Below are 26,401 nucleotides of genomic sequence, written 5' to 3'. Positions count from 1 at the left end.
ACCCAAGGAGGGTTTGCTACAAGTCAGGTCCGACTCGACGGCACATAACAACAACAACTATAATAAAAATAAATTTGGATGTATAACAACGTCACAGGGGCTATTTAATCATCACCACAAATACACGAAGTAACTATTAAGTTGCCAGATGAAAAAACTGAGGTTCAAAGTGTTTCGATAACATCCAAAGTCAAATGCACATACGATTTGAACCCACCAAATTTCTCTGATTCCAAAGCAGTGCTTTTCACCTTAAAATTTAGTCTTGATAGAGCTAGTCCCTGTCACTGTGCTTCTTCTAAACCCAAACCTTGGCAGTTGCTCTGATTTTCATACCAAAGCACTCTAATAACCTATCAGTCCATTAGAGAAAGAAATACAAAGATGACTATTACTGAAGCTACTCGTTCGGAGGGCCTGTCTCAGTCAGTATCAGTTCCTGACCCCTTCCAAGCATGCAAGGTGGATTTGCAAGTTGGATTACTTGGAAAGACTGAAATAGAGATCAGCATGCAGAAAATGTATTAAGAAACACTTTGAAGCAGGATTGAGCAAAGAGAATTTAGACTGAGATGCAGTCCTCGCCGAGCTCTGGAGCTAGGATGGCCGTGATTCAGAGGCTGTCCATAGTTTGGATGAGGTGGCCAAGCCTTACACCCCCACACTTACCAGTCCTTAGAGATGTGCTGCTCTGGGAAGGGGGCACAACTTGGGCCAAGGCAGCACTCTTTGGTTGAAGTACCTTCTGAAAGAGGTTTGCCAACAGCACTCTTTAACAGCAGGAGGATTAAAGCCTTCACTCACAAAAGTGGATCGAGGTGATGTACCTCAGTATTCTCTGCGCCGTAACTTCTGAAACATTAGCAAGGAATTTCTTGGAAGTCTGTAAATAACTATTCTCAGTTCTGGTTAAAATAGTGGTGTTTATGTGACTTTAGTTTCAGAAGCCTTTCCCTTTGTACCCATTTTATTCTGAGGACTGCAAACTCACTAGAAAAGCCTTGCTCTTAAGTTATGGGTCTTTGCATGCAGTAACTACTAAACCCTTGTAGGGGTCTGTAGTGCTTATTCCACCCTTGGGGTGCCTTCTTGACGTCACTTTGTGTGTGTGTGTGTGTGCTTTGAGTGCAAATTCACAAAGCAAATTTGTTTTACCTTCAACAGTTCATGCACATTTGATTTCATGCCCCAATTACCATCCCCAACCATAAAAAACTCTCCTCCCTTCCCTTCCCCTCCCCTCCCTGTAACTGCCCCTCCCCCATGCACCTAACTATGCATTCCTGTCTGTCCAGCTTTCCCTCCATATGAATGCTGCCCCTCTGGTGTCTCATGGCTGATTGCTCTAAGGGGTGTATCGCCCTGGGGTAGGTGTTCTGCATGTAGGTCTTTCTACTGTTGGGCTGAGAGCCAATCCATGGGAGTGAGTCTATTTCTAAGCCGGAAGGGTAACCTGGGGCCATAGTCTTAGGGGTTCCACCAGTCTCTATCTGACCAGTAATTATGGTCATGGTTTTTGGGTTTTTTTTTTAATTTTGTTCCATATTTTTCCTTCCACTCTATGCAGGATCCACTCCATGTGATCACTAGAGTTTCAGTTTCAACTTGACATTTCAAACTGCCTTTTCATTTGGGGTAGAGCCTAATCTCCCACTGAGAACTGAGTTGGCGCCTCTTCAACTCTATGCTTGAGGAACAATAGGTAGTCAAGGTTTAGCTGAAAATGAGGCCTCTCTTTCACTGAGCAAGCAGAAGAGATTTAAAAGGGTGTATGAAGAGGAGATACTATGGCCAAGGAGATGCCAGGAGATTTAAGGAGCAGAGATCAGGGCTATTTCACAGAGAAATTTAGAGCTACTTCTATCAGTCCCCATACATGCATGTTATACACACTCCAGGGAACACCAATGCCTTTTAGGATTAAAAAAAACAAAAAACTAGAGGGACAGAGAGATGCTACAAAATGCTGATTATGGCCTGAAAAGAGAGACTTAACCTGCTATAAAGATCCAGCCATGCTGGCATTTCTTGTATTGGCCAGCACTGGGTTTCGTTTTTTGGGGATTTTTTTAAAAGCTGCTTACTAGGAAGACGTGTGTAGTGGTGCATATGGTTCACATGCTTGGCTGCTAATCAAAAAATTGGAGGTTTGAGTACCTCGAACAAAGGCCTGGCAATCTACTTCTGAAACCAGTCATTGAAAACCTTACAGAGCACAGTTCTGCTCTGACACACACAGGGTCACCATGATTTGCAGGCAACTCAGTAACTGTTTTTGTTGTTGTTTGTTTGTTTGTTTTCAGTAGAAAGAGAACTTTTCTCCTGCCTTCTAATTAGTCACTCAACATTTGCCTTCAATGGTTATGACTCACCATACATTTGAATGCTTAAGTGTTCCCAAGTGATCCTTTAGAATTTGGGGACTGCTGTCTGCTCAGAGAATGCATATACCACAAAGGTCCAATATGCTTTCAATTAGCATTTCTTTTTTTCTCAACTTATACTATCTTGCATGTCAGTTTCTTGGGTTCTACAGGAACAGAGGTGTCTGTTTTCTTCTGTAGTGCAATGCCTGGCCAAAATAGATGCTTCATAAATATTGTTCAGCCAACTAAATGTTGTGTTCCAACTGGGAATTTTAAACATCTCTTTTGATGGGGGCAAACACCTCCACCACTGCCTCAATATTTGCTCCGTGTAGCTTTTCACTGTCTGTCCCAATGCACAAATCCATTTTCTTGGAGTTATACTTAGATGTGACTGTCGATTTGTTGTACTGTAGTGGCTTGCATGTGGCTGTGATACTGGAAGCTATGCCACTGGTAATTCACATATCAGCAGGGTCACTCATGGCAGACAGGTTTCATTGGAGCTTCTAGACTAAGACAGTCCAGGAGGAAGTCCTAAAAAAGATTGGCCGGTGAAAACCTTATGGAAAGAAGCAGAATATTGTCTGATATAATGCCAAAAGATGAGCCCCTCATGTTGCAAGGCACTGAAAATATGACTGGGGAAGAGCTGCCCCCTCCAAGTAGAATCAACCCTAAGACAGGATAAAGTAAAACTTTTGTGACCTTCATTTGCTGATATGGCACATGTAAAAAGAAAAGAAACAGCTGCAAACATTCATTAGTAATCAGAACATGAAATGTACAAAGTGTGAATCAAGGAAAATTAGAAATCATCAAAAATGAAATAGAATTTAAAAAGATAAATATCCTAGGCATTACTGAACTGAAATAGACTGGAATTGGCCATTTTGAATTGGACAATCACATGGCCTACTATACCAAGAATGACAAACTAAAGAGGAATGGTGTCACCATTCATGATCAAAAAGAACATTTCAAGATGTATCCTGAAGTACAATGCTGTCAGTGATAGGATAATATCTCTACACCTACATGAAAGACCAGTAACACAACCATTATTCAGATTTACACACCGGCTACTAATGCCAAAGATAAAGAAACTGAAGAGTTTTAGCAACTTCTACAGTCTGAAATGGATCAAATATACAATCAAGGTACACTGATAATTTCTAGCGATTGGAATGTGAAATTTGGAAACAAAGTAGAAAGACTGGCTGTTGGAAAATATGGCCGTGGTGATAAAAATGATGTTGGAGATCACATGATAAAATTCTGCAAGACCAATGACTTATTCCTTGGAAATACCTTTTCTCAGCAGCATACAGTGACAAAACACATGACCTTAACAGGACAGAATACACAAGAATCAAATCAAATACAGCTGTAAATGAGGAAGCTCAATATCTTCAGTCAGAACAAGGCCAAGAGCTGACTGTGGAACAGACCATCAATTGCTCATATGCAAGTTCATGCTGAAGCTGAAGAAAATTAAAACAAGTCCATGAGAGCCAAAGTGTGACCATGAGTAAATCCCACCTGAATTTAGAGACCAGCAAGAAAGGACAGGATGCATTAAACACTAATGACTGAAGACCAGATGCATTGTGGGATGACATCAAGGGCATCATACGAAAAGAAAGCAAAAGGTCATTAAAAAGGAAAAGAAAGAAAAGACCAAAATGGATGTCACAAGTGACTGAAACTTGCTCTTGAATGGAGAGTAGCTAAAGCCAATGGAAAAAATGATGACGTAAAAGAGCTGAATAGAAGATTTCAAAGGTCAGCGTAAAAAGACAAAAGTATTTTAATAAAATGTGCAAAGACCTAGAGTTAGAAAAGCAAGAGGGAAGAATTCACTTGGCATTTCTCAAGCTGAGGGAACTTTAAAGATAAAATTCCAGCCTCAAATTGTAATACTGAAAATCTTTACAGGCAAAGACTGAATGATGCAGGAAGCCTCAAAAGAAAATGGAAAGAATACAGTCATCATATCAAAAAGAACTGATCGATGTTCAACCATATCAGGAGGTAGCATGTGAACCAACAGTAGTAAAGGAAGAAGTCCAAGCTGCACAGAAAGCATTGACAAAAAATAAAGCTCCAGGAATTGATGGAATATCAACTGAGATAGTAGAACCAACAGATGCAACAACTGAAGTGCTCAATCACCTATGCCAAGAAATTTGGAAGACAACTACCTACCCAATTGACTGGAAGACATCAATGTACATGCCCATTCCAAAGAAAAGTGAGCCCCAGAATACAGAAATTATCAAGTAATATCATTAATATTACACAAAAGTAAAATTTTGCTGGAGATAATTAAAAAATGGTTGTAGCAGTTCATCAACAGGGAACTGCCAAAAACTCATGCAGGATTCAGAAGATGATGTATAATGAAGGATATCACTGATGATGTCAGATAGATCTTGGCTGACAGCAGGAAATACCAGAAAGATGTTTACTTGTTGTTTTATTGACTACACAAAGGCATCCTACTATTATTCAGAGTTATGGTATTCGTAAACAATATTAAATAAACTATGGACTGCCAGAAGAATGAAAAATCTGTTTTGGAAGTACAGCCAGACTTAGAAGCAAGGATGGTGAGACTACATCTCATTTACTTTGGTCATGTTGTCAGGAGGGACCAGATCCTGGAGAAGGACATCATGCTTGATAAAGTGAAGGGTCAGTGAAAAGGTGGAAGACCCTCAACAAGACGCACTGACAAGCTGGCTGCAACAGTGGGCTCAAACACAGCAATGAGGAGACTGACACAGGACAGGGCGGCATTTTGTCTGTTGTACCTGGGGTCGCTATGAGTAGGAACTAACTCAACAGCATCTAACAACAACATGCTCATTCTTGGTGCCAAAACTATTAAAACTACTTTCCAAACATCCTTCTGCCGAGGTATTCAAATACATGAGCTGGTAGTTAATTTAGTTAAATTCTGGAGATTAATAAAAAGGTGAGGGTCACACTTATGTAACTTTTCAAAAGAGAATTCAACTTTGCAATTAAAAGTCAAACACAGAGTCAACTACATATTCCCCATGCTAAAGGCAAACTGGGAGGCCTGGTGGCAGAGTGGTTAAAGCACTCCCCTGCTAACTGAAGGGTCTGTGGTTCAAACCCACCAGATACTCTGTGGGTGACAGATGTGGCGGTCTGCTTTTGTAGAGATTACAGCCTTAGAAACCTTATGGGGCAAGTTCTACTCTGTCCTATAGGGTCTCTGAGTCATTATCAACTCAATGGCAACAGATTTGTTTTTGTTTTTAAAAGCAAACCAAATTTAGAAAATAGCTACTTATCTTTCAAGGTGATCACTGTAATCATTTTTGCTAACATAGCATATCCCTTATGATTTTTAAAAATTGCTGTATGTAGAAGATATTCTTTCTTCCTCCTCTGCCTGTTAAATAATCTGACTCTGGGACCTAGCTGCTAGGCTGGATATCCTTAACTTCTATTCCTCTACATGGGTAGTCCCCAACTTAAAGTTCCATTCTGACAACTCTAAGCCGGTTCTGATGTAAGTTGAATACCACATTTTTTTCTTTTAGTTTTCATTTGTGTTGTCTTTTCTTATGAGTATCTTTATAAATCTGATCTTTACACATCTTTGGGGGTTGACATGAGATGACAGTATCAGCAATTATCCCCTGCAACACTGTATGTAGTAAATATTACTAACAAACAACAACAAAAATGGACTGAAGTAAACACAGTTCATTGTGACTCGGTTATGCCCTAAGTCAAAGACTACCTGTATTTAAAAATGATTCTGCTTTTTGGCCTTGACCTTCCATGCTGTCAGTAGGCTGATTTGACTGAGAAGGTGTTGTCATGTTCTTGGCTTTGCCAGTAAATTAATTTTATAGCTGACTTGGCAAAGCTTTTTGGGTGGAGGAAATGGAAGTGTATCAGATGGCCAAGGAACAGGAAAAGTTAGGTTAGAGATTAAAAAAACTTTAAAATGTGCACTGTAAGTACAGCTGTTGGTTTTAAAATCACTGAGGTTATACCTTATAACTGGAGGTTATAAACAAGTAACTTTAAAACAAAATGTCCAACTGCATTACATTTATTTAAAAAAGACTTTATTCACGCCAAAACAAAAACTAGATAAAATATATAAATTAGATATCTCAATTACATTAAGATTTCATTGTCAAAATTCTTACGTCTCAGGTAAAATTCAGGATTATCTAGATTTCCTAGAGCTATTAAATGTTTAAAATCTCTTTGGTATTCACAATAAATACAATAGGTCTTTGCTTGTTTCTTTTTAAAAACATGTAGGAAAATAATTCAGAAATAAGAAAGTCTAGGATCTTAATGATTCCCCAGAGTTTCTGGGTATCTTAAAAAATTCAGTGATCATCTCTACATATCACAGAGCTCAGGTAGCCCCCAGATCTCTGTCCCCAGAGTAAAAACGGAGCTCCATTTACCCTCCTCTGTTTCCTTAGTGCCTACCAGGATGCCTGGCCCAGAGCTGGTCCTCAATAATCGTTTAATGAATAACTGAATAGAGCCATTGCCTTGTGACAGAAAATGATCCCTTATAACCTTGTGAGGTAAAGGTAAAGATCAATAGCAGAGGATGTATATTTTCATGAAGGGAGGGAGATAAACAGAAAGGGAAGTTAAACACCTTTGATACTTCTGATGATTTTAAGTCTGACAACTCCTCTCTGTTATACACCTAAAAAAGAATTCTGTATCAATTCATTCATTAACGAAATAACTACTCTACGCCTAACAGGTTGTAGGTACTGTTCTAGGAAGTGAACAAACATAACAGAGAACAAATTCCCTACTGTCAAGGAGTTATACACCACTGAATCCACATCACTACCCTGAAAGCCAAATACTGATAACGTCATTTTTATGAATAAGGAATAACCATGTAAAAGTTTTCTCTCATAGAATGCTTGATATTCAGGCCTGTTCAGACCAAAAGCTCTGCATATTAGCAACCTTCTCCACGTGACACCAGTTTCATAGATTAGACCAACCAAGCATTTAACATTTTATCACCAAGCAAGTTTTACACACATAGGAAAAGGGTTTAGTAAGTAGCTTTTGTAAAAGCATAGCAGGACCATGAGCTTGGCCTCCTAGCAACTACGTGTGTGTATATATATATGTTTGCGTGCACGCACACACACACACATATATATATATACACACACTACACTGAAAGGTTAATATTAGTAACTCCTAAAGTGCAATGCTGTCAGTGATAGTATAATATCCATATGCCTGCAAAGACCAGTTAATATGACCATTAGTAAAATTTACCCACTAACCATAATGCCAAAGATGAAGAAACTGAAGTTTTTACCAACTTCTGCAATCTGAAATTGACCAAACATGCAATCAAGAATGTATTGATAATTACTGGTGATTGGAAAGTAAAAGTTAGAAATGAAGGAGGATCAGTAATTGGAAAATATGGCTTAGATGATACAAAAGACACTGGAGATTGCATGATAGAATTTTGTAAGAAAAATAACCTATTCACTGGAAATACCTTTTTTTAAATAAATAACTAACTAACTAAATAAATAAATAAAAGACGACTATACACTTGGACCTTGCCATACAGAATACACAGGAAACAAATTTACTACATCTGTGGAAAGAAACGACGGAGAAATTCAGTATCATTAGAACAAGACCAGGGGCCAACTGCTGAACAGACCAATTGCTCATATGCAAGTGCAAGTTGAAGTTGAAGAAAATCAAGTCCACAAGTGCCAAAGTACTACCGTAAGTATATCCTACCTGAATTTAGAGACTGTCATTGAACACTAGACCAAAGATATGAGTTGTGGGATGACATCTAGGACATCACGTATGAAGAAAGCAAAAGGTCATTAAAAAGGGGGAAAAAAAAGACCAAAATGGGTATCAAAAGGGACTCAAACTTGCTCTTGAGAGCTAACAGATTTCAAACGGTGGCATGAGAAAACAAAGTACAACTATGTGTTGCTTACATCCAGGGTATGTTCTGTGAAATAGGGCACCGAGATTTAGATGTTGTGTGAACTCAATTACTTCATACTTAGCAGACATGTGCAAATCACAAGCAACAGCATTCACTGATTTTCTACCTCCTTGTTGTTCAATAACCTTTTCTTTCACTCCCAAATTGATACTGCTCCTTTTTCCCTCTTGCGGTTGCTAGCATTAACACTGGTTTTGCTGTCTTTGGAAGTCATGATGCACTTCATGGTAGTATTTCCAAAAGAAAATTAAAGAGATAAAACTACAACACTCAAGAGATACGCAATACACAAGATTGGATGCTGCTGGCTATGAGCATAATACGCTGTTACATGGTAAACTTTTTATTTGTAATTACGGAAAATTCACATTAAAATAGACCATACAGTACATACCTACCCCAGTAGCCACATCAAGACATATGTATTACAGGTTATACGTGTACTGTACCATTTATGCCTGGCAACACAATCCCTTTGTATACAAGAAACATGAGATACATTTGTTGTGTGTGGAAAGTTGTTGCATTCAGTACATCTGGTTACATCCCTTTCTCTAATCAGGATTTCTGAACTCTATTATGACCTTTTGGTACCAGGGACATATATGTGGTCAAACACGTTGCTGGAACAGACGTTATGCAGCAATGACTGTATTACAAAGAAATGTGTGAAGACCTGGAGTTTGAACTAAAAGCAAAGAAGATGCTTGGCATTTCCCAAGCTGAAAGAACTAAAGAAAAAGTTCAAACCTCAAGTTGCAATACAGATGAATCCTGTGGACATAATATTGAATGATGCAGGAAGTATCAAAAGATGGAGAGAATGCAGAGTCACTGTACCAAAAAAATTTGGTCAATCTTCAATGATTCCATGAGGTAGTATATGATCAAGAACTGACAATATTGAAGGCACTGGCAAAAACAAGTCTCCAGGAATTGGAAAACCAACTGAGATGTTTCAACAAACAGATGCAACAACTGGATGCAACACTGGAAGCACTCACTTGTTTATGCCCAGAAATCTGGAAGACAGCTACCTGACCAACTGACTGGAAGAGATCTGTATCTGTGCCCATTCTAAAAAGAGATGATCCAAGAGAACGAAGAAATTATCAAACAATATCATTAATATCATACAGAAGTAAAATTGTGCTGAAGATAATTCAAAATGGTTGCTGCAGTACATTGACAAGGAATGCCAGAAGAAATTCAGGCCACATTGGGAAGAAGACATGGAATATGTGGTATCACTGCTAATGTTAGATAGATCTTGGCTGAAAGCAAATACCAGAAAGATGTCATTCTGTGTTTTACTGATTATGCAAAGGCACAACTGTGTAGATCATAGCTTATTATGGATAGCATTGTGAAGAATAAGAACTCCAGAACACTGAATTGTGCTCATGTGGAACCTCTACATAGACCAAGAGGCAGTCATTCTAACAGAACAAAGGAATACTGTATGGTTTAAAATCAAGAAAGGTTTACATCAGGGTTTTATCCTTTTACCATTCTTCTTGAAAATCTATTCCAGAATCCTTGAAAAGTATTAGGCCTAATTATTAGGAATCAATTAGATGTTGAGACTACTCAGCATTATCGATTCCATGCACCAAATGAGACCTATTAAATAGATTTTGTAAATAAGAGCTATTAAATATTTAAGGGCACAGTATCTAAATTTTATGAATTAAACTGTACTTAAGTAATTTAGGACCTCTGGTGGCATTGTGCCTAAGGTGTCTGACTGCTGAACAGAAGGCTGGTGGTTCAAACCCACCAGCCACTCCTCAGAAGGAAGATTGGTCAGTCTACTTCTGTAGTGATACCGCCTCAGAAACCCAAGGAGTGGTCGCTATGAGTCGGATCTGACTTGATGGCAGTGAGTTAAGTAACTTAGTGATATTCTTTAAATTATTAAGTTATCCAACAGAATCAAACATACTGGGCTCTCCTCTGGGTTTCATCAAGCACTGTGTGTGCTGGGATGAGAACTACATCTGGAAGATCAGGAGGTCTGTTTAGTCTCTTTGCTCATGTGTGACTAAGATGGAGGTGTAAACACTCTTAAGTCTTGATTTTTTCTCTCCTGCAAAATGAAAGTATCTTTTCATTTCAAAGATTTTTTGTAAAGACAGTAAAATCAGGTGAACGTGCTTTGAAAACTGTTAAAAGGTAATCTCACTCAATAACAATGCTATTATTACTATTACTCAACTGCTCTCCCGGCAGTGGAGAAAGAACATTAATCCTAGGTTTCCCCAAGTCACGCTAAGGGAATCACATCCCAATAGCTGCAAGGATCCTGTCATCAGGCCACACCACACTAATTCTCCCTCAGTATTTAGTTGTGCAAAGATGTCCAGGTGTTCTTATGTGCCTCAAGTAGGGTGCTCTTTTAAACAAAAAGAAAATTGGACTCACTGGTTTGAGAACCACCTTCTGTGGCTCATACTCTATGTAGATTTAGTATTGATGCAACAAATAAATCATCTAATTTTGTGTGTTTCTGACTACACTAGTCCAGGCATGTGGTCTGGGGTTTCTTTTTAAATTCAACAATGGCTATGAAGACTTTTTCCTCAATTACTCTTCACTGATACCCCTCTGACCAGGATAACTGGGGTGTTTGATTACAGGATGATCCCTTTTCTTTCCCCTACCTTAGGTTTTTCTCCCAAAGAAACCTGTGACTAATCATCTCTATACTAAGATTCTGAACATATATTATCACCAATTTTTTTTCTTTCCTGTTCACCCAATTTTTTTTTCTGCAATGACTCACTGATCATATTTCAAACATAAATAAAAAAAAAAAAAAAAAAAAAAAACCGCCAAACTCACTGCCATCAAGTCGATTACAACTCATAGCAACCCTCATTGGGTTTCTGAGGCAGCAAATCTTTAGATAAGTAGATTGCTCCATCTTCCTTCCGCAGAGTGGCTGGTGGGTCTGAACTGCCAACCTTCTGGTTAGCAATCAAATGCCTTAGGCACTATACCACCAGAGCTCATTTCAAAAATAATTCTTCTGAAAGTCATGCCTTAGTCACTACTGGTAATTTCACCATATTTAGTAACTCTATTTTTTTCCCTCAGTGTCTGTATCTTCTTACGCCCACAAGAAAATTTAGGTACTTGGGATATGCGAGACATAGGCCCTCCTCTCAACCTTACCTCTATTTGTTCTACTTTTTCCTTTAATCACTTGTCTGAACCTCCAAACTTTACCTACTTATTTGCAATAGAAATCTTTGTAAGACTTTCCTTGCAACAAAAATCTTTCATCATTGAAAGAGTAACCTCTGTATTCATTACATTTACTTTCCATTTCTCACATATCTCAATGTTGTTATTAAAGTCAATTTCCTAGAAATTGGAATATTCATTCGTTATATGATGCTTAAGGATTATTTCATTTAAGGGTATAATGTTAACAGTATTGTGGTTTTATTTTTTTAAAAAAATGAATTCTTAACCATTAAGTACTTTGGTACTTACAGATAAGATGTAATTTCTGGGATTCATTTTGAAAACAAAATAAGTGGGTGGAGCTGGGGAACAGATGTGGCAGGACTGGCCCTGGGTGTTGAGCCTTTTGGTACCTGGAAAGTTCAGTACTCTTCTGCCTATTTCACTATTCTCCATGAATAAAATTTTGTTTTGTTTTCATAACTTGCTAGTCTGTACTACTCTCCTAAGAACTCATAATATTTAATGGACTTTTACCATTTAAATCATGCTACAAAACCAAATACCCAAATACAAATTTATATATTTTACTATGTTACGACCTATCTTAATAATAGTTACTATGTACTAGGCATTGTTAAAGTAATTTACATAAATAATCTCGTTTATTCTTCACAACAAGTTTATCAGGCAGTTATCTCCAAAAGCTCACAGAAGTTAAGAAACTTGCCTAATATCACAAGATGGAAATAAACACTTTGTTCACTATCAGTTCCTAACAGAAAGAAAATAATCATTCCCACAAGTCAAACACAATGATTGTATCCGTAGTGATGTATTTCATTTCTAATTTATCACTGGCTATCAAATAGACTTGGCCAAAGAGAAGCTTGAAATCCATTCACATTTACCTAGTTAGTATTGGGTGGACTTACAAATTTGAGTAACAATAAAGGAACACCAGCTGACTGTGCCACAAGTTACTATTTACAGCCACAAGGCAGAGGGAGGAAGGCAACAAGTTTAAAGGCAGCAGGTTTGGTGTTAAGGCAGCAAGTTTAGTCCCGCAACATGATTAAGGGCATGTACAATCATGGGAATCAATTCCCAGCATGTTAGGGCACTGAATCCTCTGACAAACGTACAGATTTTAGCAATTATATCAGCTTTCAAAGCTTCATGCAACTGTGTACTTTAATGCAGTGCAGTTCCTCAAAAATGCCAATACTTTCCTTAATGGAATTGGTGCATTCCTGAAAAACACATGCATTTTTACAAATGATTACTACAGGCTTTCACAAAAAAATCGAAGGTATTTTCCCAAATATTTAAATCCCAGGAAATAAACTTTAAGTATGCCTATTTAATAGTAAAGTAATTTTTCAGTTTGTGCAACCTGCTGGCTTTTTAAAAGGGTGTTTCTTTGGTATGAAAGGAAAACAGGAGACATACAAATTTTTGCACTCATTAATGAACAAATGAGGGTACACAGTTCCTAGAATACAAATCTCACTAAATAAGACTATGTTTGCTAAAAACTCTTGGTCAAGGGGACTGGAAAGTCTATAAAAATGTATAGAAACTTCAAATGAATTCACTGTGTCACAAACATAGTAGCAAACGTCTTTATACAATTTCTTCAAAAGTTAGGCAACTCCCTTAGCTTATGTTGAATTATTTGATTTACAAAAATGTACATACAAATTCTCAGGAAACTGAGGTATTAGAAAATTAAGATATAGTCATACAGCAAAGAGGTAGTCATGAAAACCCATTATAAACTAAAAATGAGCTTATTTCTTAGTCTTATAAACACCTTACATTATAAACAAAACTGTAAATATTTCATTATGGCTGCTTCACAGGTTTTAAAGTAGTTGTAGAAAATAAATTTTGGCACTCCACAGTGGTCTTATTCATTTCTAGGTATTTTTCAGATGAAGGTTAAACTAACTTGTGATCAACAGAATATGTTTCGAGCTATTTTTCCCGCAGTGTGAATAGACTGTACCAAGTTGGCCGTACTCTTTGGCCAGGTACTTCCCGTCCCCACTCTTGCCCTCTTCTTGATGAATTACACGTAGCAGATGACCAGCTAGAGTTAAGGGTAACATGCTGTGGCCATGGAACACAGCAACATTAATCCGGTTCTCTCAGAAACAAAAGCACTTGCCTTTGGCCTCATGAGCATGAGTGATCTTGCAGAATGTCAAAAGTGAGTAAAGTATACATAGGATATATCTCCATGCTCCAGTTTCAAGACTGGTAAAAAAGAAAGAAAAGAAATTTAGAGGCAAAATGACTTCCAATTCACCTAAAAGGAAGAACTATTTGGCTGAACTACATAAAACATTTTGAGACTTAAAAAGATGTTTGATCAGAAACCACATTTTGGCACTTAAATATAATCATTTCTTCAACCCAGAGCTCCCATACCGTAAATGAAAGGGCTGCCTTTCTCAGGAGTATCTCCCAAAAGAGGAAGGATGGTTGAATGCTGCATTAATCAAACTGTTGTCAACAGTTCAGCAACACCCTTTTGCTCAGAAGTAATTTTTAATCACAATCCTGTTTTAATTAGGTAGTATGATCTTAAAAATTCTATTAAAAAATGCTTTTCTCAGTTGTCATTACTGCCTAAGTCCTGTCTAAAGCTATAGTGTCCAATACTGTAGCCACTAGCCACAGGCAGCTACTTAAATTTAATTAAAATTTAAAATGTGGTTCCTTAATCATACTAGCTACACTTCAGGTGATCAGCAGCTACATGTAACTTGGCTACCATACTGCGTAGTACAAAAAACAGTCCTAGCATCACAAAAAACACCACTGGACAGCACTGATCTTAAGAAACTGCAGGCCTACTATATACTGAGATGATTTTTTTTTTAACTCATTCTTTAGAAGTTGTTTAAAAAAAGATTATCAATACACCTTTAGATTACAGGTGAATACTGATCTTTGTTCATAGATGTACAACAATGGCATCAACTTTCTGGTCCTTATTTAGACTGAATTTATGAGGCCCAAGTACATGAACTTGGGTATTTTCATGATATGAAACAACAAAGTGAAGATTGCCATACACGATAAAAGTAATTTAGCACTCATATGATTTAAAACAGATCATCTCATCCTTCCCTAATATTTAAAAATCTTGAAATAAGGAAGCATGCATAACTACCATTTAAGGTTTTCACACGAATGTGGTAAAAAGTCCTTCATATTCTGTTTTACTTTGGTGGTGACTTAGTATGGAGAAAATAAACATTAATGTATAAATAGTAAATTAAAAACTGTCTTAGGAATAAATTGCAATGAAACAACAACTTAAAAAAAACAACTTTTGGTTTCATGCTGTGATTTGTATCCGTATCTAATGTATGAGGTAACTTTGCATACTTCCAGGGAAATCAAGTTCATGTTAATATCTTCACATTTACTTTTGTCAGAACACAAAGAGAGACAAAATTATATACTATTTCTTCTTCCAAGTAAGTCTTGGATGGGAAGCAGGGAATGGGGACTCAAGCAGGTTGCTTTTTTCCCCCCCTTAGTAGGTAAAAGGAAAAACAACCCAGTCATAATTGCACACAGCTGTATCTAAAAGAAAAATGCAAACACAACTTAACCATACTTTATTTGACTGCATCTTATTTAGACAGCTTGCACAATTCAAATCCCATTAAATCTCTCTCCCCAAAAGGATATGGGACAACAGAAGAAAATTATGCAGCAATATCCAGTCACCAAACAGCAGTCCAGTATTTTGAAATACACGTGATATTTTATAGATACTCAACTCATATCTGACGTCAATATGATTTATGGTTATGTTTTCACAAACCTGAAAGCCCTGTAACATTATAGCACTCAATTTTAGTGATGTCATGGTGCACTGAAAGTAATTCTGATATACTACCAATCTGATTTTATCTATGCTCCTGGAAAGTGATGAACTTCATGATTTTTAGACACCATAATAAATATACACATCCAGTCTTATACATGTCAGCCAATACCAGAACACAGGGCAAGGTAAAGTTAAAACATGTGACAAACAAACTCTTTTACATAGATTTGTCAAGCAAGTGGAGAGGGTAATTTGGGGAAAAGTGGCAGAAAATATTAAAACCAATTTTTTAATAGTAACTTTTTTGTTTGTTTGTTATTTTGCTGGCTTCAAATTAAAAAACTGTCAGGTTTCTAATCTGTGGACTTCGAAAGTTTCATCCTAATGTAAGGGAAATGGTAATCAATCAGCCCACACATCAAAAATGGTAGTATACCCGTTAGCTTCTTCAATACTAACATATATAGCTTCATGGTAGCCTGTATAAAAATGTTCAGCAGTAGCAACTGCCAAACCAGTGTCAGTGGATATTACAGTCAGTCTTAAAGAGGCAGCACCCCATTAAAAGAAAGTTGCACCAATTTTGCTCAGTTTTAGCTAAGTGAACCCACTCTATCAATTATAAATGTAATTGTTTTAAGGTTATAAAACAAAAACCCAAGATCAAAAAGTAAATTAATGTTGGATGCTATTTCAACTGGAATGGAAATTTCATTTTGGTGCTGGGTTATCATTCTAGAGGTTAAAATTTTAGTCTACTTAAGTAAACAATTTTTGCATACTCAAAGACATAAGGTGCACACTGATATTTAACACCAGTTGAACAATATGGCAACCATTTGACTTTTCAGTCACGTTGTTGCCTGCCATCGAGTCAGTTTCGACTCATAGTCACATAGTTAAGGTCATATACACAAAACGCCCAATAAATCAGCTCAGTCAACAATGCAACACTTGGTCAATTCTAGGGGAAAAAGTCAATAGAGATGGTTTCATTGACAACCTGTCAAGAACACAATGGTTGAACTGAAAATCTAGAATGTATCTACTTTAGAATTGCCGCCATTAGTGAGTCAAGCACATTGTATGTTCATCAGCAATCATTACCTCTGAACCAGCAAGTTAAATATGTGATGAAATAAAATTTGATGATGTAAGTAAATTTTTTTAGTTCAGTTCTCTCCATCTTAACAGTAATAACAGAAGCACACTATGACCTGAATTCTTCTAAATGCTAGAGCTCAAATGAAGTTTGACTGAAAACATTCTCAAAATGCTCACCTAAAACCTAAGAGTACTGTGTAGTCATCGTATTTTTAATGTAACCAGTTTTCTGCCCAATAAACTTTCATGAGCAATACAAAATGGAAAGGAAAAATATTTCTAAAAAACTGCTGGTGGGATCATTTTTAGTTCCTTATTTTTAATCTTCATCAAATATAAAGTGTGTATTTTTAGTTTAAAAATACTTGTTACCATGTTCACTTTCAGGACATTACACTGAGCAAGGAGCAGCTTTCCTTTTAAAAATAACAACAAACTTTCCTGAAAGGGGGCCTTTACCAACTGTTAATGGAGGTAGGGTTTTAAAAAAATACAGTACTTAGCCATAAAACAAAACAAAGTCCAAACCAAATCCTAGAAGTAAGGCATATCCAAATTTAAAAAACAGCAACAACACAGATTTGTACAAAACATTTTTCACAGAGAATGAATCTTTTTTGATGGGTACCTAGGCTTTCCAGTTAAATAAATAATCCAACACAGGTTTACTTGACTCCACTGAAAGCAATTAATTTTAAATTTTTTTACATTGTACTGACTTTTAAATTAACCAAAACACAATGCTACTAATGAACATGGTGATGGATGTCAAGAAAACCCACAGAACTCACTCCACAAAAGATTTCTACCTCTCCCTTTTGTTTTTCTGTGGGGGGAAAAGCAATACTCCCCAAGAATTAGCTTGTGTAAGTGAAAAGAAAATAAAAGCAGCTAAAAATGGATATAATACACCTTGAAATTTATTTCTAAGACCAAGAATCAAAAGTGAAGCATTTCAAGAAAAGGAAGCAATATGAATCCAAATCAAATGGGGAATAAAAGTTCCAAATGCTTTGTAAAAAGTTGTCCTTCACAGCTTAGCAATCATTTTGATTAAATAAAATCATACCAATTTACATTAATTTTCTATTCTTTCCAAAATTCTCTCTCAAAAGAAAAAAAAAAAAAAAAAGTGCATCCAAAACCCAGCAACTCCTGGCTCCATCAAATTTTCTCATCACCTTTAAGCCATTTCTCTAAGAATTACTAAGTAAATTCAACTTCTTACTGTAAAGGAAGAAGGGACTTCTAAAGTAAACCACTCTCTCTGAAAAACATATCCAAATTATAAAAATCTGAAATAATTTATTATCAAATTTAGAATTTAAATAAAAATAAAAGTTTGCTTGCAAAGACCTTAAAGGAAAGGAAAAGATAGCATGCATGCGAAAACTAGAGATGAAGACATATTCTTACCGACACAGGCACTGGCAGACACAATTTAATGATCTGTACTCACTGTAAGACACACTCGATCCTACATTTTTTTTCATTCACTAATCACTGAGGTACCAATATTCAAGGATGGAAAATTTAATATTGAAAAAATAAAACCTAAAATTGAAGATTTCCCCTCATCCCTCCCAAAAAATTATGGCAGGTTTCATGTGAAATGTTACTAAGAGATTTGTACAATCTACATTGGCTTTCTTCTGGAACAGAAATCTTGTTCCACTTACTGGTTCTGTGATAAAATAATCACTGTGTAAATAACATTGTCAGCAGATTTTGCAAATGAACAAACAAATCTTGGCTATCAACTGGCACATCTTGTTGGTACCAAAAGAACTCTTGAAGTTTGAAACAATCTCTTTTAATTCAGAACAAATGTGCCATGCCAAAGTGCAACAAATATTGTGCGACACTCAATGAGACACTGACAGATAAGAGCTGCATGGAGATCACTAAATCCACCTGCAAAGCAATTCGGTACAAATTGCATTGCATGCAAAGGCCGATGCTGCGTGGTTGGACAGTTGTTCCTTGATGTCAGTTTTCTCAACGCAGCCACAGTTTAAGTCGCAGTGCATCAACTCCATTTAAATAGTATCTGAACAGCCTCTTATCTCGAACAAAACCAAGATTTTCATAAAGTTTCAAAGCAGATTTATTTGTTATTTCTGTTTCCAAAACAACCTTCAAAGAAATGAGAGAAAACTAAGTTATAATTTTATATATTTAAAACTAAGTTATAATTCCATAATTTGAAAAATTTTTACAAAGCAAACAATCAGATCAAATATTCAAGAAAGTCACACCACATTGTTTTAAAATTAATGGTGAAATAACAAGTATTAATGATGTACAAAAAGACCTGAAAGACTGGTCATCAAAACTGTAATAGTGATTATCTCTAGGGGAAGAGGGGTGGAATCACTGCTTTACTGATGTCTGTGCTATCTAGAATTTTTAGTGATGACAAAATATCAGTTTTATATTGAAACAAATATGAATTATTTCTTTCTGGAAAAAAGAGTGATAAGAAGATGAACAAGAAAAATCAATGAAAGTTTTAATAAACCAATACTTGAATACTATCACAACTGATCCCCAACTCCTGTATTTTCATTACTTTATCATCATTTATCCTAAAAACAACTGCAGTACTTGTCAAGAATGTAGACAGGAAGTCTGCAAACTTCAGCCCTTGAACTAAGCACTGCCTGTTTCAGTAAAGTTTTATTGGCACATGGCCACACCCACTCATTTACCAGTTTTCTCTGTCTGCTGTCTCTACACAAGAGGAGGGCTGACTAGTAGCCACAGAGACCTAGTCACAAAGTGTGAAATATTTACCACCTGGCCCTTGTTGAGAAAATCTGCCAAACCCTGGTCCAGAGCAGGAGTTCTAAAATTTTAAGTGTGCAGCATAATCACCTGGAAAGTCTGTTAAAAATAGATTGCTGACATCATGCTAAGTGAAATAAGTCAATCATAAACGGACAGGGTTTGACCCCAATTATATAAAAAGACAAGAAAAGGCAAATACATAGAGACCAAAGTTTACTAGTTGTTATCAGGGGTGAGAGGGAAGGGGAAAAGGGGGGTGAACAATGATGGAAAATCTCATTGATTAAGGGTAGGGTTGCATAGCTGAATACTATAATTGCTGTCAATAAGCTGTACACCTATAAAACGTTGAATTGGCAAAAGTTCTATGCTATATTTACACACACAAAAAACAAACTCACTGCCATCGAGTCGATTTCAACTCACAGCAACCCCTCCTTGGGTTTCTGAGGCAGTATCACTACGGAAGTAGACTGCCCAACCTTCCTTCTGAGGAGTGGCTAGTGGGTTTGAACCGCCAGCCTTCTTGTTAGCAGTCAAATGCCTTAGGCACTATGAGTGTTAAAACCCTACAAGTGGCCATCCAAGTCACAATTTGTCTACATTCACCTGAACAAGAGAGCAAGGAGAGTCAGGAATAGGAGGGGGCTGTGGAATGTGTGGCTAAATGCTTCCATGAATAACCACGTCCTTTGCCATGAGACCAGAAGAACTGGATGGTAACCAGCTATATGTACTGAACATTTTGATCAAAGATTGAATAGACTACTCCTGATCAAGAGGAAAAACGTAAACAGTATTTCAAATCCTCAAGAACTCTAGAATTTTGGAGCCATGGTGGATGAACTCCTGAAACAACTGTCCTGAGATAATCTTTAAACCATAACCCAAAAATGCACTCTGAAGTCTTCTTAAAACCAAAAAACAGTTTAACTTAACTAATGAACAAGGCCTGCCTTGAGCATCAAGCTCTTTTACAATCTGTCTAAATGGGATCAAATCACAACAGCAACTCCAAAGACAGATAGGAATCCTAAGGGTCAGTGTGTTTATGTTAATAAGGGAGGAACAACTCAGAAAAGGAAGATGAGAATGGTTGCACAACTCAGAGAATATAATCAATGTCACTAAACTGTACAGCTAGAAACTGCCTTTAAAAAAACAATTGCTGAGCCCCATCCCTAAAGTTTCTGGGGAGGGTTAGGATGGCACCCAAAAATTTACTTTTTTTTTTTTTTTTAATACAAATTCTCAGGTGATGCTGCTGCTGCTGGTTGGGGGACCACATTTTGAGAATCACTGGTCCAGACACTATGAATATCAAAACTTAATAGAGGAACAAGTAGTATTAACTTCCATGCTCAGACAATGAAGAATTGGTACTTTAGAACAGTAAGTGTGATCTTCTTAATTTCTACATTCCTCTACAAAAACACCCTTCTGCTCCCTTCTCCCAACTTTTATACACATAGCTTTCTTTACTTGCAGTTTTTATTGATCCTCAACTTACTCCATTGAGAATTACCATCAGACTAAGCTACTGTTACGGTTGGGGTATTATAACCCTCAGGTGTTTGGAAGGGGGAAGGTAATGCAAAGAACAATTTAAAAAAGGCCCAAGTGAAACATATGAATCTCTTCCTGTTCTATCTCAAGCTACCAAAAAATTAGAGAAGAATTCAAGCAATAGATATCATATCCAAAATTTGAGCTCCTAATCTGCTCCTTTTCCACAATTCTCTATCTCAGTAAAAAGGATGACCATCCTACCAAGTGCTCAAACCTAAAACCCAGGAGTCATCCTTGAACTTATTTCCTCCTCACCCCTCTACATATGTACATTCAAACCAAACAAAACTAAACTCACTGCCATTGAGACGATTCTGACTCAGAGTGACCCCCACTGGGTTTCCAAGGTGGTAAATCTTTATGGAAGTAGATTGCCCCATCTTCCTTCCGCAGAGCGGCTGGTGGGTTTGAACCACCAACCTTCTGGCTAGCAGACAAATGCCTTAGGAACTGTGCCACCAGAGTTCCTTTGCATGCATTCAAGCACTGAATAATGTCAATTCTATATTGTAAATAATTCTCAAACTGGTCCTCTTCTTTCTATTCTATTGACACCACCTAGTTTAAGCTGCCATCAACTCTTAATTACAAGAGCCTCTTGACTTGTCTCCCATTATTAAGTAGTTGGGATGATACCTCTTGTCAGTTCTCTGGTTAAAACTATTTACTGACTCCCTTTTGGTCTCAAGATAACGTTTACAATCTAATGATAACCTAGAGACTTAAAAGGCCCTTCAAGACATGGCCTCTACCTACATGTCCAGCTTTGCTTCAGGTTATCACTCCTTTTGCTCTCTATAGTCAATACAAACTGTGTTTCTGGAACTCAACATGATCAAAAATTTTCTACCTCAGACCTTTCCTCTCAGCTATTTCCACGGCCTGGAGGAATGAGCTTCCTATCCTCCTCCCTTCTGGCCTTAGCTTGTCACTCCAGATGGGGTAGAGCATCCCTACCTCTTATATTACCCTTATGCTGATCCTAGGAAACACTCTTATTTCCACACTTGATAAGAATGTCTCCTCTCCTAGCTGGTGATGCCAAGGAAGACAAGGGCCATGCATATCTCCTCTGTAGCTGTTTCCTCTGTACCCAGCACACTGCCTGATAGATATTTGTTAATTATATATCCTTAACCCCTTTTATGACATGTTGTTGTTGTTGTTGTTGTGTGCCGTCGAGCCGGCCCTGACTCATAGCGACCCCTCCTTGGGTTTCCGAGGCAGTATCACTACGGAAGTAGGATTGCCCAACCTTCCTTCCGAGGAGTTGCTGGTGGCTCTGAACCGCCAGCCTTCTGGTTAGCAGTCAAGTGCTTTAGCCACTATGCTACATAAATATTAAACAAAAAAAGTATTGCCCTGCTTAATGACCAGAGTACTTTATTAAATAGAGTGTTTTATAGCTGTATCGCTGATCAGCTGATTAAAGGAATGAAGGAGATGGAAGGCTTCACAGATGTGGATTATAATATGTATTCTCCTCGAACACAATCATTAGAAAAGTGGTAGATTGCACCCTGTCAAAGGCAGAAAATTTGTGAGAACCAGAAAAACAAGGCAGTCCCACTGAGTTACAACTCACAGGTTTCACTTTATTTTCTACTAAAATGAGCAATAGAAAAGTGGTAAGACTGCACCTTGTCAAAGGCAGAAAACTTGCAAGACCCAGAAAAACAAGGCAGTCCTCACAAGTTTTGGCTGTCAAAAGATTTGAAGGTATCCTATACATAAAATGAAAGAAAGTGTAACTCTGGAGAAACTAGAAACTCTGGGAGTGGGACTCAGCAACTTTAACAAACCCTTATTTCCACACTTGATAAGAATGTCTCCTCCTCTCCTAGCTGGTGATGCCAAGGAAGACAGGGGCCATGCATATCTCCTCTTAGAGTGATTATGGAGCACTCTAAATTTGAGGACTCCAGGTCCAGATCAGAGTTTGGGAAACTTTCTCTATAAAGCAGAAAGCATCATCTTGAGGCAATTAGCTACACAAATAACTCATAAAAGGAAATCAAACCTTCAAAATATCTAAAACAAGTAATCGTTCAGAATCCATGGAAAGTTTCTAGGAAGAACTTAATTGGTTTAAGATAAGAATTAGAAATTAACATTTTAATTTCTCTCTTCTCATAGAAAAACAATTCAGTTTTTAGTATTGCATGACATCCTCCAATCTAGAACACAAGCTCTGGTCAACATAAGTTTTCAATTTTGAATACTACTCTTGGTAATTCCTGGAATTCTTTTATTAGGTCAACACATAATTACAACTAAAATTTTCAATCTAAGCAACTAACATAGGAAGCACTAAAGGTGTAACAACTCAAAACTTGGAACTGATTTCACAAATAAAAATGAGACAATTTTGAAATAGCTAATACTTACTGAAGACTTATTATGTGCTGTGTATAAAGCATTTTACGTGCATTCTTGCAATTTCACAATAACCTTATGAAAGAGATATTACCCCCATTTCACAGAAGAAGGAAACCAAATCCACCAATAAAGCAGCAAATGTGAGCTACAGTTTAATGGTAACCACTCTCCCAGACCTCCCTGATTGCTTCCCAGTAAAACAAAGCTGAAACATCTAACTTACAATGAAGGGGATCTAAGCCTACTCTCATTAAAATTTAGTAATCTAAGAAACTTAATACACATCTGCGGCTAAACCAAAACCAATTACTGTTGAGTCAATTCTGACTCATGGTAACCCACGTATGTAAGAGTAGAACTTGCTCCATAGGGTTTTCAACATCTGAGTTCTGGGACGGGGACTCCAGGCCCTTCTTCCGAAGTGCCTCTGGATGGACTCAGACTTCCAACCTTTTGATCAGTAGTCAAGCACATTAATCACCTGCACAACCCAGGAACTCCTGAGGCTATCTACAGCTGCATAAACATATACTGTAGGCATGGCTAAAGAGTTGTATTCAGGTTTCTAAGCATATTATTAACAGATTAATGAAATAAAGTTCAATTACGTAAGAAAAAAGTTACACAAAGGGCTAAACTTAGTTAAGATGTAAAGATTCTTGGCACACTCATATTTTCTCAACAAAGAGATCATGAATTTCTTGACACAACAGAAAATGCCGAGAGAAAAGTAACTACTTTTAATACTTTATCACTTAAATTCTTATTAAACAAATTAAGAGAGAATCTGGGCTTATACTGGAAACTCATTACAAAGCTACTTTTTTTGGTCTACATCATGAGAATATATAGGAAACCAAAGGATAATGAAGTCATTTTAGTCCTAAATTCGACTTAACAGGTAAAATACATTATAGTTTATTTCTACTGATTCCCTTAGAAGCAAATGGTTATCAGTATAAGTAAGATATGACAGTTTAGAAATAATTTTTAATACTGTAGGCTGGAAACACTTGGAGGGCTGGTTTGTTCACTGCTAAAACCTAAGCACTAGCACAATGGCTGGCACCTAGCAGATACATGCTGAACGAATAACCTTATTGTTATTTACCGCTTTTCACAACATCCCTTTAAGATTGGAATTACCATCACCTTGCATAAAGAGACAGACTACACAAAGTTAAACAATTTGCTTACAGTCACACAATTTATTAAGTGACAGAAAAAGAACTCAAGTTTCTCAAACCCTCAAATTACTCAAAAACCCAAATCCTTACAGTTTAACCCCATTTTACTCTGTTCTTCATCTAGTAGCCTCTATTCTCATAACTTATATTTACAGTAAAACTAAAAATGTTAAACAATTATTAAACACAAAAAGCTATTTAAGTAATTTTTTTAAAAAACAGAAAGTCATTGTTGTACATTATGGGGAGGGTGGATGGGGAGACTGGCTGGATCTTTTTGCCCTTATAGATAACTATAAAACAAAACAAAAACAAACTCAGTGCCGTCAAGTTGGTCCCGACTCACAGCAACCCCTCCTTGTGTTTCTAAGGCAGTATCTCTACTGAAGTAGATTGCCCAGTCTTCCTTCCAAGCAGTGGCTGGTGGGTTTGAATTGCCAGCCTTCTGGTTACCAGTCAAATGCCTTAGAAACTACCCCACCAGAGCTCCTGTATTTTAACAAAAAATAACCGGCCTCCTTGTTTCCTAATAACCTAGTTACTGTGATATAAAATATAGCAGACTACTACGTGTCTAGAATTTACCACACTGCCTTTTGCAGAACCTTTATATTGCTGGAGTGTTAGATCAAATTATGTTGTACAGAAATATTTTTATTTAGATAGAAAATTATACATAGTCTGCAACAGGCCACATTTATAAAAATCAGAAACTATGTATTAAAACTAAAAAAAATTCAAGAAAACACCAAAATGAATGTATTAGAAACAGAGGGTAGGTGGTAGATTTTCTTCTATTTTCAAAGTTCTCTGTACTATTTATTACGGTTTTCCAACAGGAAAAAATTTTAATTAAATAACAGTGAAAATGTATTTTTATGCAAATATTTCGTGCCCACCTTAGACATTGCCTGCCAGCCATAAGTGTTAAGCTAATTTTTTAAATGTTACTGTAAAAAAAAATTAGTATTGCACACTTTCAAAAATACCCAGAGAGCAAGGGAGGCATTGGCAAACAAACATAGAGGGCTCACATTATTTGAGTAAAAATACGATCTATGACATGAGTTCAACTCAAAATGTTTTATAGTCATATCCTGCATACTTAAATTCCATTAGGAAATTATGATTCTGTTGTATTCTCATCATATATGATAGTTAGCTGAGGATATTAACATTATGGTAATCATACCCTAAATAAAATAAATTTCAAAATTTAAATTTTCAAAGATGAAAACCATTTCATCCCATTTGGTTTGGTTTCTACTCCTTCCACTCCACTGTAACTACTGCTCACTTGACGTACTCGCTAGATGTAGTAGCTTTTCCTCATTCCTCATTCTGCTTCTATTTTACCCTACTGAATGCCTCCTCTACTTATTAACATATTTCTCAGTCTTTAAGATCCTTATGTCTTTGAGATCCTTAAGTCTTCTCAGTCTTTAAGATCCACTCAAATACCAACAACTCCTTTAAGTTTTCCCTGATCCTTCAGGACAGATCACTTGTACCTCCTTCTCTGTTTTTCTTGACTTCTTTTTTGTTGTTATTGTTATACTACATCTAGCAAGCACATCAAGTGAGCAGTAGTTACAATGGAGTGGAGGGAGTAGAAATCAAACCAAATGGGATGAAATGGTATATAAGGACGTGGAAGCAAGAAACAGACAACTCTCAAAGATTAGAAAGAAAAAGGGGACAGACAGACATGTTGTCTCTATGGTTTACAGCTTAATCAAAGGGGAACTAAAGGACTTACAAAGAGTAAATAAGAGCTCTGTCCCTTCATACAGCAAATTATTTACCTGAACAATATAAACACTAATAATTTGGAGCTCTGGTAGCATAGTGGCTAGGACACTTGCCTGCTAACCAGACGGCTGGCGGTTCAAACCCACCAGCCACTCCTCGGAAGGAAGGTTGGGCAATC

The 26,401-nt window shown here is 37.0% G+C and overlaps 1 protein-coding gene across 1 annotated transcript in view; it reads right to left on the bottom strand.

Moving 5' to 3' along the window:
- Window positions 1-18,544: 18,544 nt before the first annotated feature.
- The window catches only part of NAA30 (N-alpha-acetyltransferase 30, NatC catalytic subunit), a 17,444-nt gene continuing 9,587 nt past the window's right edge, over window positions 18,545-26,401 (bottom strand). Inside the window, exon 4 of the mRNA XM_007951866.2 lies at window positions 18,545-18,682. Coding sequence (XP_007950057.1) covers window positions 18,545-18,682 — 138 coding nt within the window. The remainder of the gene's footprint in view (window positions 18,683-26,401) is intronic.

The sequence above is a fragment of the Orycteropus afer genome, unplaced genomic scaffold (assembly GCF_000298275.1).
Source record: "Orycteropus afer afer isolate SDZICR_OR568_19922 unplaced genomic scaffold, OryAfe1.0 scaffold00314, whole genome shotgun sequence".
NCBI classification, from domain to species: Eukaryota; Metazoa; Chordata; class Mammalia; order Tubulidentata; family Orycteropodidae; genus Orycteropus; species Orycteropus afer.
Note: the sequence above shows the minus strand (reverse complement) of the source record. Positions and strands in the feature narration are given on the sequence as shown.